This window comes from Protopterus annectens, chromosome 6.part0, assembly GCF_019279795.1.
Source record: "Protopterus annectens isolate FY-2018-M chromosome 6.part0, PAN1.0, whole genome shotgun sequence".
Classification (NCBI taxonomy): domain Eukaryota; kingdom Metazoa; phylum Chordata; order Ceratodontiformes; family Protopteridae; genus Protopterus; species Protopterus annectens.
The window spans coordinates 1,947,599,981-1,947,616,512 of record NC_056737.1 but is presented as its reverse complement, the minus strand read 5'-3'; the positions used below and the strand labels follow the sequence as shown (position 1 = coordinate 1,947,616,512).

Sequence of the window (16,532 nt, the reverse complement as noted above, 5' to 3'; positions counted from 1 at the left end):
GCTACCTAGTGGACATGTTCATTTTTGGAAATGCACAGGCCAATGTGGGGCACTACCAGATGCATTCCTAGGCCTCATAAGTGGCCCAACTCTGTTGTAGTATGAATGATATTCTGCCACTGGGGAAGCCGCGCTGTGACATTTTTACATTCCCAACCAATGCCAACTGCATATATTTCTTTCCTCATCCCTCCCCAGGGACAGATGCGAAGGGACACTATATTTCACCAGTGGCATTAATTTATTTGTTAGTTAACTGGATAGGTGAGCTTCTCTACTGAGCCTTGTCTTTCATGACTTGGGCTCAGATAAACAGTGCAGTTTTGAATACACAGCATTGTAATAAAGGCAGACATAAAATAAGCAAAACAAATGGAAAAGCAAAGGAAGAATGTCCTAGAGACTAAAATCTCATCTCTTAAGAACAATGGTGTATCCTAAGTACATGACTTATTTAATTAGTACTAGAATATGAATTACATAGTAAATTATGTACTGTTTACAGTTGTGTAGTATAAATACACTCTAGAATTTATATTTGGATGCACTTCAGCAGCCTAATTTACAAGTAGTGGTTACCAGCACAGCATGATTGTATGGCTGTGCATATTAATTCTAACCAGGATCACTGAAGCATGAGCCAGTAGATTAGATTAATTTTGGAAGTTATTTTTAATGCCTTTTTAAAGGCTGCCAGTTTTTGACTTTTAACTTCATTCAGCAGCCTATTCCAGGTGGTTGGACCAGTTTTTGAGAATGCCGTTTCTCCTATCAAGTATTGGAATGGGTGGGAGGGACCAACTAAAGGTTTTCTTCATAGCTACTTAGGCTGTAGTTTTGGTATTAGTGGCAATTTCCTTTCCGTAAGGAAGCATTAACTAAGCTCTATAATTTTAAATGGGCTGCTTAGCAAAGAGGGTGGCTGAGGAGAAAAAACAGGTAGCCAGCTGTGACAGTGTGAGCTTTTGCCATTTGTGCCAGGGAGAATAGGGCAGTGTCTGTGTAACATATGCCAGCATAGTTGGCTGGAGATTAGCAAGTAGTTTTGTAAATAATTTTCTGTCATTTGACTATCACACTGACATGTACAGATGCTTATTTTAGAAATGCATTAACAGTGTTGTAACTGACTTAATGTTTAAACAATTCTGTAGTTTTCAAATACGCAACAGATCTTAGAAAAGCTCTGAGATTGTTCTCTACCAGAGTCATTTGATCAGATGAGATGTCATTCTATAACCAGCACTGAGGGGATGAAATTTACTGATCAGATTGTTTTGTTTTCTTTGGAACCTGATATATAAAAAATCAGTGTCAGCTAGTTGAGTTCAGTTAGATCAGTTTAAGTGGGAAGAACATCACCTTGCCTTATGGAAGTAAGCAACTCTGTATCTAATCTTGCATTGCTGTATTAATTAAGTTAGATATGGAACAGTTCTTTTTAGACTGTCAGGAATTACAGTGAGATTAGCTAAGTATTGTTTTTCTGTATCTGCATGAATCTGTCCCAACTGTGTTATTTTTATTTCTCCTGTGATGAAACTCTGATGTTTATTGCATTAAAATATTTAATATTTTCATATTTTCTGTTTTATTTATTAAATATTTTGTATCTTTTATTTTGACTGGTCTTTTAGAGATTACTTTTAACACATTGAGAGTACTTGGGCTTATTCTAGTGATGCCTTGGCCACTCTGAAAAGCCTTGCTGTTTGGGTTACACTCTACCATTTATCTCATTACAGCCAAGTGACGTCTACAGGCGTTTCTGCAGTTACCTCCTACTGCTCCTCTAGGCAGCAAATATTGCTTGTTCATATTTGCATTAATAATTTCAAAATCATGCTACACACAAGGCATCAGAATATTTTATCAAATACTCTGGTGTGGGTGCGTCAGTCACTTGGAACTGTTCTTGGGGGAAATTGTGCTTGATGCAGAAAGCTGCATTTGAAATACTGTGTAAATCCATTCTTGTTTTAGTGACGGTCTCTCACCGGTGCCAGTGGTGAGTATAGAGGTTCCTTGATTACTGGCCCGGGGTAAAGAGGGCCTGTCACACCAGCAAATAGCTTTTAGGGACATTACATTGATTTTTTTTTTGGGGTCAAATAAGAGGATACATTTACAAATCTTTGTTTAGAGAGATTGCTGTTAGCTTGTGTTGTATGATGAGTGAAAGCGTAGCAAGGGTAAGTTATACTCCAGTTTGAGTATAAGTACATTTCTAGTTATTGTAGTCCTGGCTATTGGAGATAATCTCTGCTAGATAACCTCTCATCTGTTAAATTGAGAAAGTAGATGTGAAGTGGATTGGACCCTTTCACCTCTCCATTTCCCTTAGTATTATTTTACTTGACTATCCTTTTTGATGGAGACTCCAATTTCTATACTATAAAGGTTTACATGGTACCATTTCCAACTTTGACCAAGGACTGTGCTTTTCTTCCCTTGCAACACAGAAAATCTGAAAAGCCTTTTACAGGGCACCTGTCTCCTTAGACCTCATGTGGAGGAACTTGTTCCTCCACTGGACATTTTTTTTCTCCAAAAACTTACTGTCCATTTCATCTGACCTAAAATTTCTCACTTGGAAAACACTGTTGTCTGTAGCAAGACGAGTTCCTGAAATATAGGCTTTTTCTTGTTGACCTCCTTGTTTGGTATTTCATGAGGTAGTGTTTTTCTTCATGTGAATCCACCCTTTGTCAAAGTTAGCCTCCGAGACCAGTATTAACCAGTCAGTCAATTTCTTCTCTTTGAATACCTAGAAAGATACAAGCAGAGAACATTTTACATTACTTAGAGGTACATGGACAGCTGAGGTTCTACTTGTAAAGGATGAAAGCCACAAGAAAGAATTACTTTTCCTTTGCATTCAACAAAGTGGGCCACGAAGTCCCAAAAGTTATGTTGTCCAAGTGTCTGGCAGACTGTACTCCCTTCTGCTTTACCTGCAGTGACAGAGTCTTCCATGCAAGCCTTGAGCTCATTCTGCCAGATCAGTAGCTGAGTTGTCTGTTTTTTGGTTTATTAATTAACTGGTATGTGTTCTGCTTCAACACTGCTTTTACTGTATACTTTTGTAAGACACTATAAGCTAAACATGGCATCCAAGATCCAGGTCTTTTTTTTTTTTTGGGAAACTCCATACTTTGTAGTACTGTCATGATGCCACCCAAGTGCTCAGTGGGGGATTCTGTCCTTCAGTATGGAGATGATGAGCAGAATGGATAATGTACAATATGACAGTTGCATACTTGGTATGATGTCTGATCTTAATTCTCTACATCCATCCATTTTCACTAACCTGCCTCAAGTTCCCTTCCTGATTAGCACCTTTTTTTCTTTCCTGACAGGCCTAGTTGTCCTTTACCCATGTCTTAATAAAACATATTCTTTCTCTCTGATGTTTGTAGGAGCCACTTGGATGTTCCGTTTAGGAGTCTGTTGCTACAGATGACAAGCACAGGCTGGATAATGTGGTGTGGGGCATTGTAGGAGTGATGGGAGAAGCTTAGGCTCTGACTGAGACATGCTGCCAATTCAGTGCCACCTCTGGCAACCAGTCCTTCAGTGTGGAAATGGATGGACATGGATAATGAAGATCTGATGTTATAGTAAGTACATAAAGCCATAAACTTTAGCAACCATAGGATAGCACTTTGATGATAGAACAGCTTTAAAAGGAATAAAACCCTCCAGACCCGCCCCCCCATTGCATCTGGCAGCCCAGAGTGCGTTGCAGCTTTTCAAGGCTGTTGCAGGATCAGACATCCACTTTGCTTTTGGCTGCAGTAGGTGAGGCAGTTTAAGGTGCATTACAGTTGTCAAGTCTGTGAAATTTAGCTTTTAATGTCTGCCTGACCATCTCCAGAAAATGTCTGGTTTAGCAAATTTGCAGACTATATGGCAATGTAGTTACCATCAGTGAGGATCATTACTTCAAAGTTGCTAGAATAGTCTGACAAACTGGGCACTATCCTAGAGTATGAAGTTTAATTACAATAAGTGTAAGGTTATGCACTTTTTATGTCCAGTTACTGTTTTCGCTCCTATGCCCTATACAGTCCTATCTTTCAGTCTACTGATGTGGTTAGCATATTAGGCTTTCTAGTCGATTTACTTTGAAGTTTGATGCACACCTCATACTTACCACAAGGAAATGTTATGGAATGGTTAGGAGCATCTTGCACTGTTTTAAAAGCAAGGACAAAAATCCTGGTTGAAGTTGTACCATTACTTTTCTAGAGTACTGTGGTTCTTTTATGTGCTCAGAATTTCATATCTGATGGCACTTTAGCATATCCATTAAACCATAACCAGGCAGATGGTAGGGCTCGGACAAATGCCATACAGTAGAAGATTTTAACATCTTTCACTCTATTCCATAGGCTATAGATTACTAAATGGAGATTTTGTAGTAATTCACAAATGTTTCCATGATGAAATTATGGCTGCCAGTTTTGGCATTTCATTTATTAAACAAAATCCTTCATTATAAAAATAACTGTTAAATTATCTACTATTAATTCTTTATCAACTTTTTTTCTGTCCTAGAACAGAAAGGATATGGAATTCCTTGACCTTGCACATAAAACATGTTAATAATATGGACAGAGATGTGGATTCTTTAAGACGATTATATATGCACATGGGATGACTGTCCAGCGAACTCTTAAATGGCTTGTAAAGGCCCTGAGTTTGACATCATTGAATATACTTCAGTGCTGTACAATTTCTTTTTCCCCTTGTCTGCCTTACTACATTTAAAAAGCTAAATCTCCATTTTCTGAAAGCGCATCTGACAGTACTGAATGTTACATCGTTCAAACATGAGAAATATTTAGTTCTGCACTTTTTCCTCTCTATATAACTGATATTTCATGGAGCATATGAAGCTCCATGTATTAAGATCTATGATAAGACCTCGTGTGTCGTCAGTTTCTTGAACATGTAAGCACTTGATTATGAATATTCACCTTGAGAGAGAAACAAAGTTAAGCTTTCAAGGTGAATTTCTTGATATATCTTTAACATGCAACAACTTCATGACCAAAGACCTTTTTGTGATCTTCTATGTTGGTGTTATTTTAGCTTTCCGTATTTATCTCTGTACTTTGATCAGAATTGCTGCCTTGACTTCTGAAGACATGGACATCATAAAACTACCCCAGCATACGTTGCGTTTTTGGAAAATGTATGGAATTATGGTAATCATTCCATATTTTATGATGAGCTCTGGGGTTCGAGTCCATAGCCCTCTGGAACTGTTTAAATAAATTTGATTTCAGTTCCAATATTACAACTTTCCTTTGGCAACATTGCATTAACACTGGTGTGCAATGTCCCCTCTCTGGGACAGTAATTAAGGAGCCTGAATCGTCATCACTGACACTGTAGAGGGATGTTCACTTGAAACAAAAATAGATATATACAGTATTTCCAGATGCAGCTGTCTGCGTGAAGCACAGTTTCCCTTAAGAGCACACAGGGAACGCACTCAGTCCGGGGTCTGGATTTCCCACTCTGTCTACCACGAAGTTCCCAATAAGACTTCCCACTGGTACAGCTATAGAGTTGAGTCCGCAGTTGAGTGTCCAAGAAAAGTCCTGCAGTACCCTCTCAGTGAAACCAGTGCTTCTTGTCCCTGCTCTAAGCAACTCACACATACTGATTGATATTTGATACACACACACACACACACACACACACACACACACACACACACACACACACACACACACCTTTGAAAGGCCGGCACAGGTTTACTAGCTATGCCCCCTTCTGTCACCAGATACTCTAAAGCCAGTACTCTAAGGCTGTTACAAGGGTACCCAATTATACTGAGTGAAATTAATATTAGTACAAATGGTAGTGTTTTGATCAATGCAGTAAGGCTTTCAGGAGTGGCCAGAGTCCCCAAATGGATATGAGTACTTTCAAAAGTTAAAATATTCTCTAAAGGACCATCCACAATGAAAAGTGTAAATATATTTAATAATAAAAGAACATGAAAATACTGAATATCTCTTTACCCCTCGGTGTTATTTTAATATTTTTGTGATTGAAACTCTGGTGTTTATTGTAGAGTAACGCAGATGCTGAAACTCTGGTGTTTATTGTAGAGTAACGCAGATGCTGAAAAAAAGTACTTAACTAATCTCGCTATATTTTCCTGACTGATCTAAAGATTTACTATTACCTGGTCACTTACTAGAAAAAGGCAAGGTGAAGTAGGTGAGGGATCCTTCTATGTCAAGTTTCAAAAACAGAGTGCAATGAAACTTCAGTCTCGTCTTAACATATGTGATGTTGTTCTATCTCACTGTTCATTCTTACTGATGGGTTCAGAGCCGATCCCTCTGCTTCGAGTTTGCCTAATGCAAAGTTCGAGGTCTTCAAATAGCTCGAGGCCAAGTCCCTATCCCATGATGCATCTAGAGTTACCTCAGATCTAGTTTGCCACTGCAACAGATCAGAGGTTCTCATTAGCTCGGGACAGTAAAACTTATTTTTCAAATATTTTTCAAATATTTTTTTACTTATATTGATATCTAGATAGTTTTATAACGTTCTTATAGCTTATTTGGCATCTAGCTATATTGTATTTCCCTTTCCCTGGTGTGTTTTAAATTTCTAGTTGGCATCTTGTTTTTAGGCCTAGTTTAAAGAGTTTCTGATTACTTGGACTGTGCTTAGTAACCTTTTGTCACAACTTATAGAAAACTTTAGATAAGGTTTATTTGTTTAGAGTGTATTTAAAATAGATAAGGTAAATTTAATGTGTGTTTTATAGCAGCTGTCTTTTTCTTACAGCATAGTCTGCTTAGCATTTAAAATTGTGTGCTTTAGACAGAGTTTTTCTGTCACTTTAATATTTAGAAAATTGTTTGTGTGTGTGACTTGGCCTGAATTTTATAAAGGGCTTTTTGTTTAATTACTGTTAAACATTGTTGTAGTTGACAGTAATTCTCTGTTTGACATAATAATGGCTAACCAAGATAAGCATCCCAAGTCAAGCTTTAAAAAGTGCCCTAAATGTGGCCAAAAAAATGTCTGTAACTGACAGCCATGTCAATTGTGTGTACTGTTTAGGAGCTTTGCATTTACAGGATAGCTGCTCCATATGCCATTCTTTCTCCTCCAGAGTCCTACAGGAAAGAAAGAGGAATTTAATAGACAGCAGCTTGTTGAAATCCTCCTTCCAATAAGCTTTGAGTGACCAAGATGGATCCAGTAAGTCCTCAGTCTTCTAAGACTTCTGAGACAAAAACATCAAAAGAAATCTTCGACTTTGGCTCCACAGACATCGGAATCGACAGTCTTATCTTTTCGGAGCTGGTCCCCAGTCCTGGAACCAGTATCTGAAATTCCCAAGAGTCCTTCAGTACCACCTTCGGTCCATTCGTCTCGGTCCTTTATTAGACTTTCTGATCTGGATGTGGATCGTGTCGTGCAGAAGCTGTTACAGGCACCGGCCTTTGCAAAAATGTTATCGGCTCCAACCCAACTGGCTTCAGAGCCAAAGACTCTTATACCAGCTACAAAATTTCCTCAGAGCCATACTGGTCCTTCGGAGCTGGAGGAGTTGGATTTGTTGATTGTGGAACCTTCTGAGCCAATGCCTGCTCCAGTGTCTTTGGCTCCGTTCACTCTGACATCCTCTGTGCCGATCGAGGACTCTAGGAGCTGACACACTCTGGTCGGGTCCGGGAAGGATAGTCAGACTGACTTGTCAGTTCTGACTCTGCCTCTCAGGGATTCGGCTCTGATGAGCTCCGCTCCTACCTCTTGCTTGGAGCCCACTGTCCCAGTGCCAGGGGTATCGATGGTTTCCTTGGATCCGTCACTTCCCTTGCATCGGAGCAGGGGTGCCTTTGATGCCATGAGAAGAGTTGTATCTCCTAAGACATCCTTGACCTCAGATCCAGCTTCTTCCTCCCCTAAAGTGCCTGTGTCTACTTCTGCTTCACAGATCCTGGCCATGCATAGAGACCCAGAGCCTCAGGAAGCCCCATTGGGTGGCCCTTCCTCTTCTGAAACCTCACCAGAAGCTCCCACTGATGAGGTTCCCAGGAAGAGAGTTTGTAAGAGGAAACCTCTAGACTCCCCTCATGAGTCACTAGCATCTGATATTCACTTGGATGAATCAGAAGGGTCCCCCTCTGAGGATATCTTATTTGCAGAGATACTTGAAGTCCTTGGGCAGAGGAGTGACTGGCAGTCCACAAACCCTACTGAGGATGAGTCTGTTCTCCTGAAGGCTTTCGGGTCTCAGCCCTCAAACTCTTTGGGCGTCTCCGCCCTTCGATGAGCTTATGCAGCTGGACTCACGAAGGGTGTGGGAGTCTCTGGGTACTATGGAGCCTGTCCCTAGGAGGCCTCATAAGTTCATATCTGCCCCCAGGATAAATCCTTCTTGAAAAAAGATGTTCCAGTTGATGCCATGGTGGTGGCAGCAGCCACCAAAAAGGAAATGTCTGAAACTTCCTTGTCTATCCATCCTCCTAACAGAGACGCCTGGATTATGGATAGATGTGGGAAGCACATGTGTAGTTCAGCGACGTTTGCACTCCGCTTAACTATTTAACCCATTTTACGAGACTGCAAAGAGATCTTAAAGAGCTGGGAGATGCTCTTCAGGGTACAGTAGCTGCAGGAGCTACAGACAAAGTTGCTTTCCAGCTTGCTACCTTCAACTCCATAGTGAACTTGTCCATGCACCTCATTTCATATGCAGCTGATGGAATGGGTAGGGCAGCGGGTACAGGAGTTGCTCTTAGATGCTCCTGGATGTGGAACCCTTCAGGTCATCCTTTGTGAATACCCCCTTTGATGGCTCGTCCCTTTTCGGGCCCAAAGTTAAGTAAACTTTAACCAGGTGTGAGCAGGAGGGAAAGACTCTGTTTGCTGTCTGAGTCCATTTTTCCACCCCTACTAGACCCTACCCCAAGGGTCAAAAGGGAGGGAAAATTTGGTTCTGAAAAGCCCAAGGAGCCTTTCAGGACATACGTGGTGAAACCCCCCTCCAGGGGCAGAGGAGGGGCCAATAATGGAAGACACCACCCTCATGGCAGAGGGGGTCCGCAAATCCAGGGCAACAGAGATAACTTCTTTTGGGCAGCCATACCAGCGCTTCTGAAAGGAGGCCCAATTGTCCTGCTCTGGAGGCAGTCGGAGGTCACTTATCTTTGTACCCAGATGCCTGGCTCAAAATAAACAACAACTGGGTACAAAGTATAATTTCCAGAGGATACTTCATCCCATTTGGAAAATTCCCAGATGTTCTACCCAGTTACAAGGAACAAGCAACAGTAGAGGTCCAGACGTTGCTAAGAGTCCTCCAACCAGTCCAGACAGGATCCAGAACTTACTCGAGATTCTTTTTAGTTCCAAAAGACAGGGGACTGGAAACCTATATTGGACCTCAGCAGGCTAAACAAATCTGTATAGAAAGAGAAGTTTTGGATGGTCACGCTTCAGTCAATACTTCCCTTCTTAGGGAAAGACAGTTGGATGTGCTCGATAGATCTCCAGGATGTGTACTACCACATAAAAATGGCCAGGCCATCCAGGAATCATCTGCGCTTCCAGCTGGGAGCCAATGATTACCAGTTTTGAGCTCTGCCCTTTGGTCTCTCTACAGCCCCCAGAATGTTCACCAAATGCATGGCAGTGGTCACTGCTCACCTGAGACATTTAGGATTCCAGGTGTTTCCATACCTAGACAATTAACTCCTCACCGCCAGCACTAGGCATCAACTCATTCAGGCCAGGGAATCCACTCTGTCACTCTGCAACCAGCTGGGCATTACAGTAAACTCAGAAAAATCTGCCTTGTCGCCATCACAGCATAGTCTTTATCGGAGCAGAACTGGACACTACCACGCTAAGACTTCCAGTAGAAAGAGTCTTTGTTCTCCGTCAGCATGTCCACATTCTAATGTCCAAAAAGAAAGCACCAGTATCAGAAGTTCTGAAACTGTTAGGAATGATGGCAGCAGCAATTCTGGCCATAGCACTGGGTTGTATGCACATGCAGATACTGCAGTGGCTGTTGTTCACTCAGTGGTCTTACCAAGAGCTCACCATGTTTCATATGATAATGATCACAAATTCCTTCAGAAAGGATCTTCAGTTGTGGTTGACCTCACTTCATGTTACTATAGGGCGTCCATTTCTCTTACCCCCACCAGCAACCACAGTGACCACGGATGCTTCCCTGATAGGGTGGTGGTGGGGGGGTATTTTCAGGGAAGAACTGCCCAAGGCACATGGACCGATTTTTAGACACATATCTCCATATCAATGTTTTAGAGATGAGAGCAGTACTTTTAGTGTTGCAGTAGTTCCAGGACTCTCTTCCCCTGGGTATGATTGCGATTCACCGGACGACGTGCCAGTGGACTGGTGTTTGAACAAACAAGGAGGAACCAGATCCTACTCCCTTTGTTGAGGCCCTAAGAGTATGGCAGTAGGTTATAGCCACCCAGTGCTTTCTGTTAGCAATGCACATCCCAGGGAAATCCAGAGTGGTAGCGGACAAGCTGAGCAGAGCAATTTTGTTGCCCCACATGTGGTCCCTCAAGACAGAAATAGCGGACAGGATATTCCGCAGGTGGGACCAGCTTTGCTGTGACCTTTTTGCCAGTTACATGAACACCAAATGCAGAAGCTACTTTGCCCTGATTCCCCCTCTGGGAGAAGCCCCAAGGGATGCACTCGTTCATGATTGGCTCCTGGGTCTCCTCTATGCATTCCCACCAATCCCATTGATACCCAAGGTATTACAGAAAGCGAAAGCCCTGGTAAAGACTATCATTCTAATAGCTCCTCATTGGCCTCGTCAGATTTGGTTCCCCTTATTTTGACTTAATCTTTTGGAGGACCCCTGAATTCTGGACCTAGTTTCGGACCTTCTGACACACTCATTGAGGGAACTTCATCCCTCTCTGCAGTCTCTGAAGCTGGCACCTTGGCTGCTCCAATTCCCATCATAGCTGGGTTTCATAACCTCTCCAATGAGACGAAGCAAGTTCTCTTTTCCTCTCACAAATCCTCTACAAGGAAGCTATACCTTAGCAAATGGAAAAAAAATTCTATATGGGCCTCTTAAAAACAATATTAATCCTTACCAAGCCTCTATGGCATCTATACTAGAATTCTTGACCATGATCTTCAATAAAGGAGCTGCAGCAGCAACAGTCCATGTTCAACTTGCTGCCATCTCTTACTTTCATTTTGGATATGAAATGTTGAATATTATGTCACACAAATTATCCAAAGCCTTTCTCAAAGGGACCTTTCATATTAGACCACCTGTGAAATCTCCTTATTCTCCTTGGAATCTAAATTTTATGCTTTCCCACATAATTCTTCCTCCATTTGAACCAGCTTCTTCACGTGACCTCATATTTTTGCCATAGAAAACCATCTTTTTTAGTGGCTGTTACTTCTGCCCGCAGAGTGTCAGAGCTTCAAGCCTTGTCCATTAATCCTCCTTATTTGATTTTCCATGCTGACAAGAGTCTCACTTCAAACAAACCCCTCTTTCTTGCCCAAAGTTTGCACTGAAACTAATCTCAACCAAATTATTGATTTGCCAGTTTTCTTCCCCAACCACTCCAACAATCTAGAGTACATGCTGCACAAACTTGATGTTCACAGACGGCTCAGATTTTATTTGGATAGAACAAAAGATTTCAGGAAATCAGACCAGCTTTTTGTTTCATTTTCAGATTCCAGGAAAGGTATGCCAGTGGCTAAAACAACTCTGTCTAAATGGTTATCTGATTGTATCACCTTTGCTTATTCAGCTGCCAATATACCCTTACAGCATAAAATTAAAGGTCACTCAACCAGAGCAGTTTCTACATCCTCTGCTTTTTCTGCCAGACTTCCTATTGATAACATTTGCGCAGCAGCCACTTGGTCAAAACCTCATATCTTTATCACTCATTACAAAGTTGACAGGGCCTCCTTTGGATCCACGGTCCTGAGAAATATACTCCCATGAGCCACCCGAGGTAGATGGTGCTTGGGACACTACCCATCAGTAAGAATGAACAGCGAGATAGAACAACTACACATAAAGGAGTTATGTACTTACCATAACATTCCATGCGAGTTGTTCAACTTGTCTTCATTCTTGCATCCCTCTCTCCTACCCCCTCCTGGGCTTTTAGATGACAGAGATGCTGGATCCATCCTGGTTGCTCAACTCTTCTATACCTTCTCTTGGGAGTGATAGAATGACATATGGTATTGTACGCAGCAAACAAGATCTGAGGTAACTCTAGTTGCATCATGGGATAGGGACTTGGCCTTGAGCTATTTGAAGACCTTGAGCTTTGCATTAGGCCGGCTCGGAGCCAAGGGATCTGCTCCGAACATATCTGTAAGAATGAAGACGAGATTAACAACTCACATGGAATGTTATGGTAAGTACATAACTTCTTTTTTTTGTCCTGGATTACAGAATGACATTGCATATATCTGGTCATCTGACTTCTTGTTCCCATGCTACCCCCATTCCTAGCGAATGACCCAGAGTCTCGCACATGTGTGTTACAATACACACAAAGCTTTGCTAAGATCTGTTGCAGCTTTTGGAAGTCATAAAACCATAACACACTTCCACCCTTTCTACTGGAACTAATAAACCATTCTCTGGCATAGACATTTCATCTGTTGCTACATTCAGAAATGTAAGATACAGTCTTTATGGCCTAAATTGAGTAATTTAATTTATTATTTTTCAAAGTTAGCTAGACTGAGATTAATCCCTTGTCTTTCAGTATCCTCTGTTAAACCATATAAAAATCACAGTCAGGACTCACTATTGGTACATTTTTAACAAAAGCAACTTTACAAATACATTTTTCAACACAAGCTTCTGTACAAATCATTTTGATATACAGATGACATGTAATTCTTTACAAAATTCCAGCTCGCTGTGGTGCACATCCACTGCCCTTCTCTCCTGGCATAGCTGGCAATACCTTGCATCATCACATGGTGTACACAAATGTATATAAAGTTCTTTTAAGTGTAGTCTTTTATATTATTTCATCTTGTGTATGGACAATAGTTTGTAATTTTTTAAAAGCAGTTGTGCAAAAAGAATGAGTTGTAACTTGACAAGATATTCCTCTCTATTCTTGCCAGATTTGCATGTTTAATGACTGGAGGAATCTGTTTCAGTTGGCAGGAGTGTTGTGTACATATAAAAATATTTGTCAGTAAAAGTGGTTACATTTCAGTAGCCAATTTTGAGCACTTAGAAAATCTAAATAATTCTGCTAGCTTCATAAATGTAGCACTGTCATTTTTTTGGATTACATAGAGACTACTTAAGTAACTGAGATGCCTGTGTTTTAAAATATATATTGCAGTATTTTACATTGATTAATTTTATTTCTTAGGTAAATGCTGCAGTGCTGTGGTGTGAAACAGCATAGTTGTCACAATGGCAGACACTGTTCTAGACAGTCATGCATGTGACAGGGTTGTTACAGGGAAAAGAAAAGCTTGGGCATCTAGTAAAGGATCCTGTCCAGCTTCTGAAGCTGATGATACAACACATACCCAGGACCATGTTTCAGAAGGCCTACCACTGGATGTCGAAGTGGGTGAAAGTACGTATCAAGTCAGTTTATGATAGTTAAATATTTGAAGGCGTTAAGTCATTCCATTTTCATAACATTGATTTTTCTGTTTTGCAGGAAGTATGCAAAATGAAAAGATCGCAACATGGCTTAAGGACTGCAGGTATGGTTTTCAGAATAACCCCATATCCACACTGTGATGTGATGCACCTTGGTTAAAATGTATGCTGTAATGTAGTAAAGGCATACTTGCTGTATTTTGTGTATAGCAGCTCATTAATGCAAGATCAACATAAGAAGGGATGTATGCATTTAACATGTGAGCCAAATTTAATGACATTAGAAATGTGTTGTGAACGGTGCATCAGCATAAATTAGTATGCTAAAGGATTTGTAGTGTTAAGATTGTAATAACAGTTGTTCATAACCACGTGACTGCATCAGAGATTGCTCTTTTCCCTGGATTCTTGAGGAATGCTTGAATACTGTATAAATTTTTACTCTGAAGCTGTAGAACCTATTTTACCTGTACTCCTGGTTAAGTGACTGTGCTGAAGTACATCGTTTTCAGCCTGGTAGCACTGTCTTGTTTGCTAACTTGTTCAGTCCTACAGTAGGCAAATTGAGAATAAAGTGTTAAAACCTAGGCCTTCAGGACATAGCTTATTTGCAGCTCATAGCCTTAATATTTTATTTTCAAAGCAGCCGTGGTTGTTTGGTAGTTTAACATTTGTAAACTGTGTAGCACTGCTTATTAGAGAGAGAGCATTGCAACAGTGAAATGCCAAGTGAACTCTTCTGAGGATGCTTTCCCGACATAACCAGAGTCTCAATGCACTGATAACTGCAAAATCATACTTTAACTATTTATCAGACAGTTGTAATAAAACAGTTGCAACAAGAGGATTCACACAAGTTATTCTCATGCATTTTGATTTGCTTTTAGTGTAAAAAGTGTAAACCTAAAGGCTATAAGCGTTACATAGCCATAAGATGTGTGTGTGTGTGTGTGTGTGTGTGTGTGTGTGTGTGTGTGTGTGTGTGTGTGTGTGTGTGTGTGTGTGTGTGCGCGCGCGCATGCATGTTGGTAACAATACTTCTCTGATGTAAGTTGCTTGATGCTAAAGTAATGTGTAGCATTTTGCATACTTCTAAATATGAATGCCAGCTGATCTTGTTGCATTATAATTCATGCTGCATCTCTGCTTGAATTAGTTCATAGGTATATACTGGGCTAGCTACCATCAGGGCCTTTATTTATTTTTTATCATAAGCCTAGCCATGCATTCCAACCCAACTGTGTCCCTGTGTATTGTTTGTTAAGAGGAGACATGTTAGTTGGGAAGTTTCTAGAGGTTATTTGGCAGGTGGTATGTTAGACAAAGGCAGATGATAATGCTCAAACTATCAGAGACATAGAGGTCAGACCCAGGATGAACTTTGATTTCCCATCCATTGGTCAAGGTTTTGCTTAAATAGGGTTAGGGATCGCCTGTGCTTCACATGGGTGGGGAGCCTGTTCCAGAGTATGTGGATCCTCTGAGACACACATGCCTTTTCAACATGTCTTATTTACATGCCAGAAGCAAAATGTATCCTTGGATCTAATGGTTCTGATGCAGTTCATTTTGCGGATGTGCCAAAGGTCATTCAGGGCTACGTCAATGAAAAGAAGACAAAAGTAGGATCAGTCATTGAAACTGCTGCACCCAGAGACTAGAGAGTGTCATAAAATACCAGGATTTACAGGCAGAAACAAGAGCAATGTGGAAGGAAGTAGGATACCCAGACAGTTCCAATAGTAGTAGGAGCAATGGGTCTTGTAAAAAAACACGATCATACTTGTATATGTTACTGATGCATATAACTCTAAGAATTATAGGTGGAGTCCATTCTAGACACATTGTGGGTGCTGCAAAGAGCATAGGAGACTCAATTGTGAGGCACACTGATGTCCCACTCGCTAGGTTGAAAAAGAAGGTGACAGTGGTCTATCAGGTAGAATTAAAAATAACAGGATGCAAATCCAAGAAATTGATTGCACTTCAACGCCTCGACCAAAAACAGCCTTCAAGAAGTAACATTTCTTAACCAAACTTCTCCTATATACACACACCCCTCTAACAATCAATAAAACAAGAAAGCATTTAAAAAATTAATGACTAACTAGAGCAAATATTTCCAATTCATCTCCTGATTCAGCCCCCTGGTAAGAGAGTGTTATATTTTAAAATAAGAACTGCTGCTTTATATAATATATTTTTTTAACAGTGTAGCATCACCAATTCTAACAAACACTTTTTCTAAAACTGTAGCCTGTTACAGAGAAAAATCACTATTATGATTTTCCATGAACTTTCTATTTTGTGCTTTTTAATGTCCCTAATGTGCTCCTGCAACCTGACTTTGAATTTGCGTTTACTCTATCCAATATAGAACAGGTTGCAGGGACACCTGAGACAATATGTAATACTGTCAGTATCACAAGAAAATCTATTAATGGGTTCAAATTTCTTACCATTAATTTTTACTGAAGTTGAGAACAACACACTTTACAATTATTACAGGGTATTGTACCAACACATCTTAAAGGTGACATAACATCTTCATCAGGTAGCACAAAATAAGCTTTAACCAATTTATCTTTTAAATTCTGCCCCCTTCTATATGAAATAGATGGCTTACTACAAATTGTTGTATTTAACTTATCTTTTTTTTTTTTTAAAAGTCCAATAATATTTTACTAACTTGTAAATCTTTTCACTCAAAATGTAGGTTGTAACAACAAACATTTTATCTACACTATCAGTCTCCTAGATTTCTTTTATGTTTTTACATACATGATATTGCTCAGAATATAATCCATCAATTTTCCCCACAGCTTCCAACATAGTGTCCCTATCGTATCCCCTCCACAGAAAC

General features: G+C 40.4%; 1 protein-coding gene across 1 annotated transcript in view; it reads left to right on the top strand.

Moving 5' to 3' along the window:
- Positions 1 to 16,532, top strand: part of ITPRID2 (ITPR interacting domain containing 2) — a 1,100,178-nt gene that overhangs the window by 149,016 nt on the left and 934,630 nt on the right. Inside the window, exons 2-3 of the mRNA XM_044075259.1 lie at positions 13,428 to 13,640; positions 13,728 to 13,773. Of these exons, the coding sequence (XP_043931194.1) occupies positions 13,472 to 13,640; positions 13,728 to 13,773 (215 nt within the window). The 5' untranslated portion in view covers positions 13,428 to 13,471. The remainder of the gene's footprint in view (positions 1 to 13,427; positions 13,641 to 13,727; positions 13,774 to 16,532) is intronic.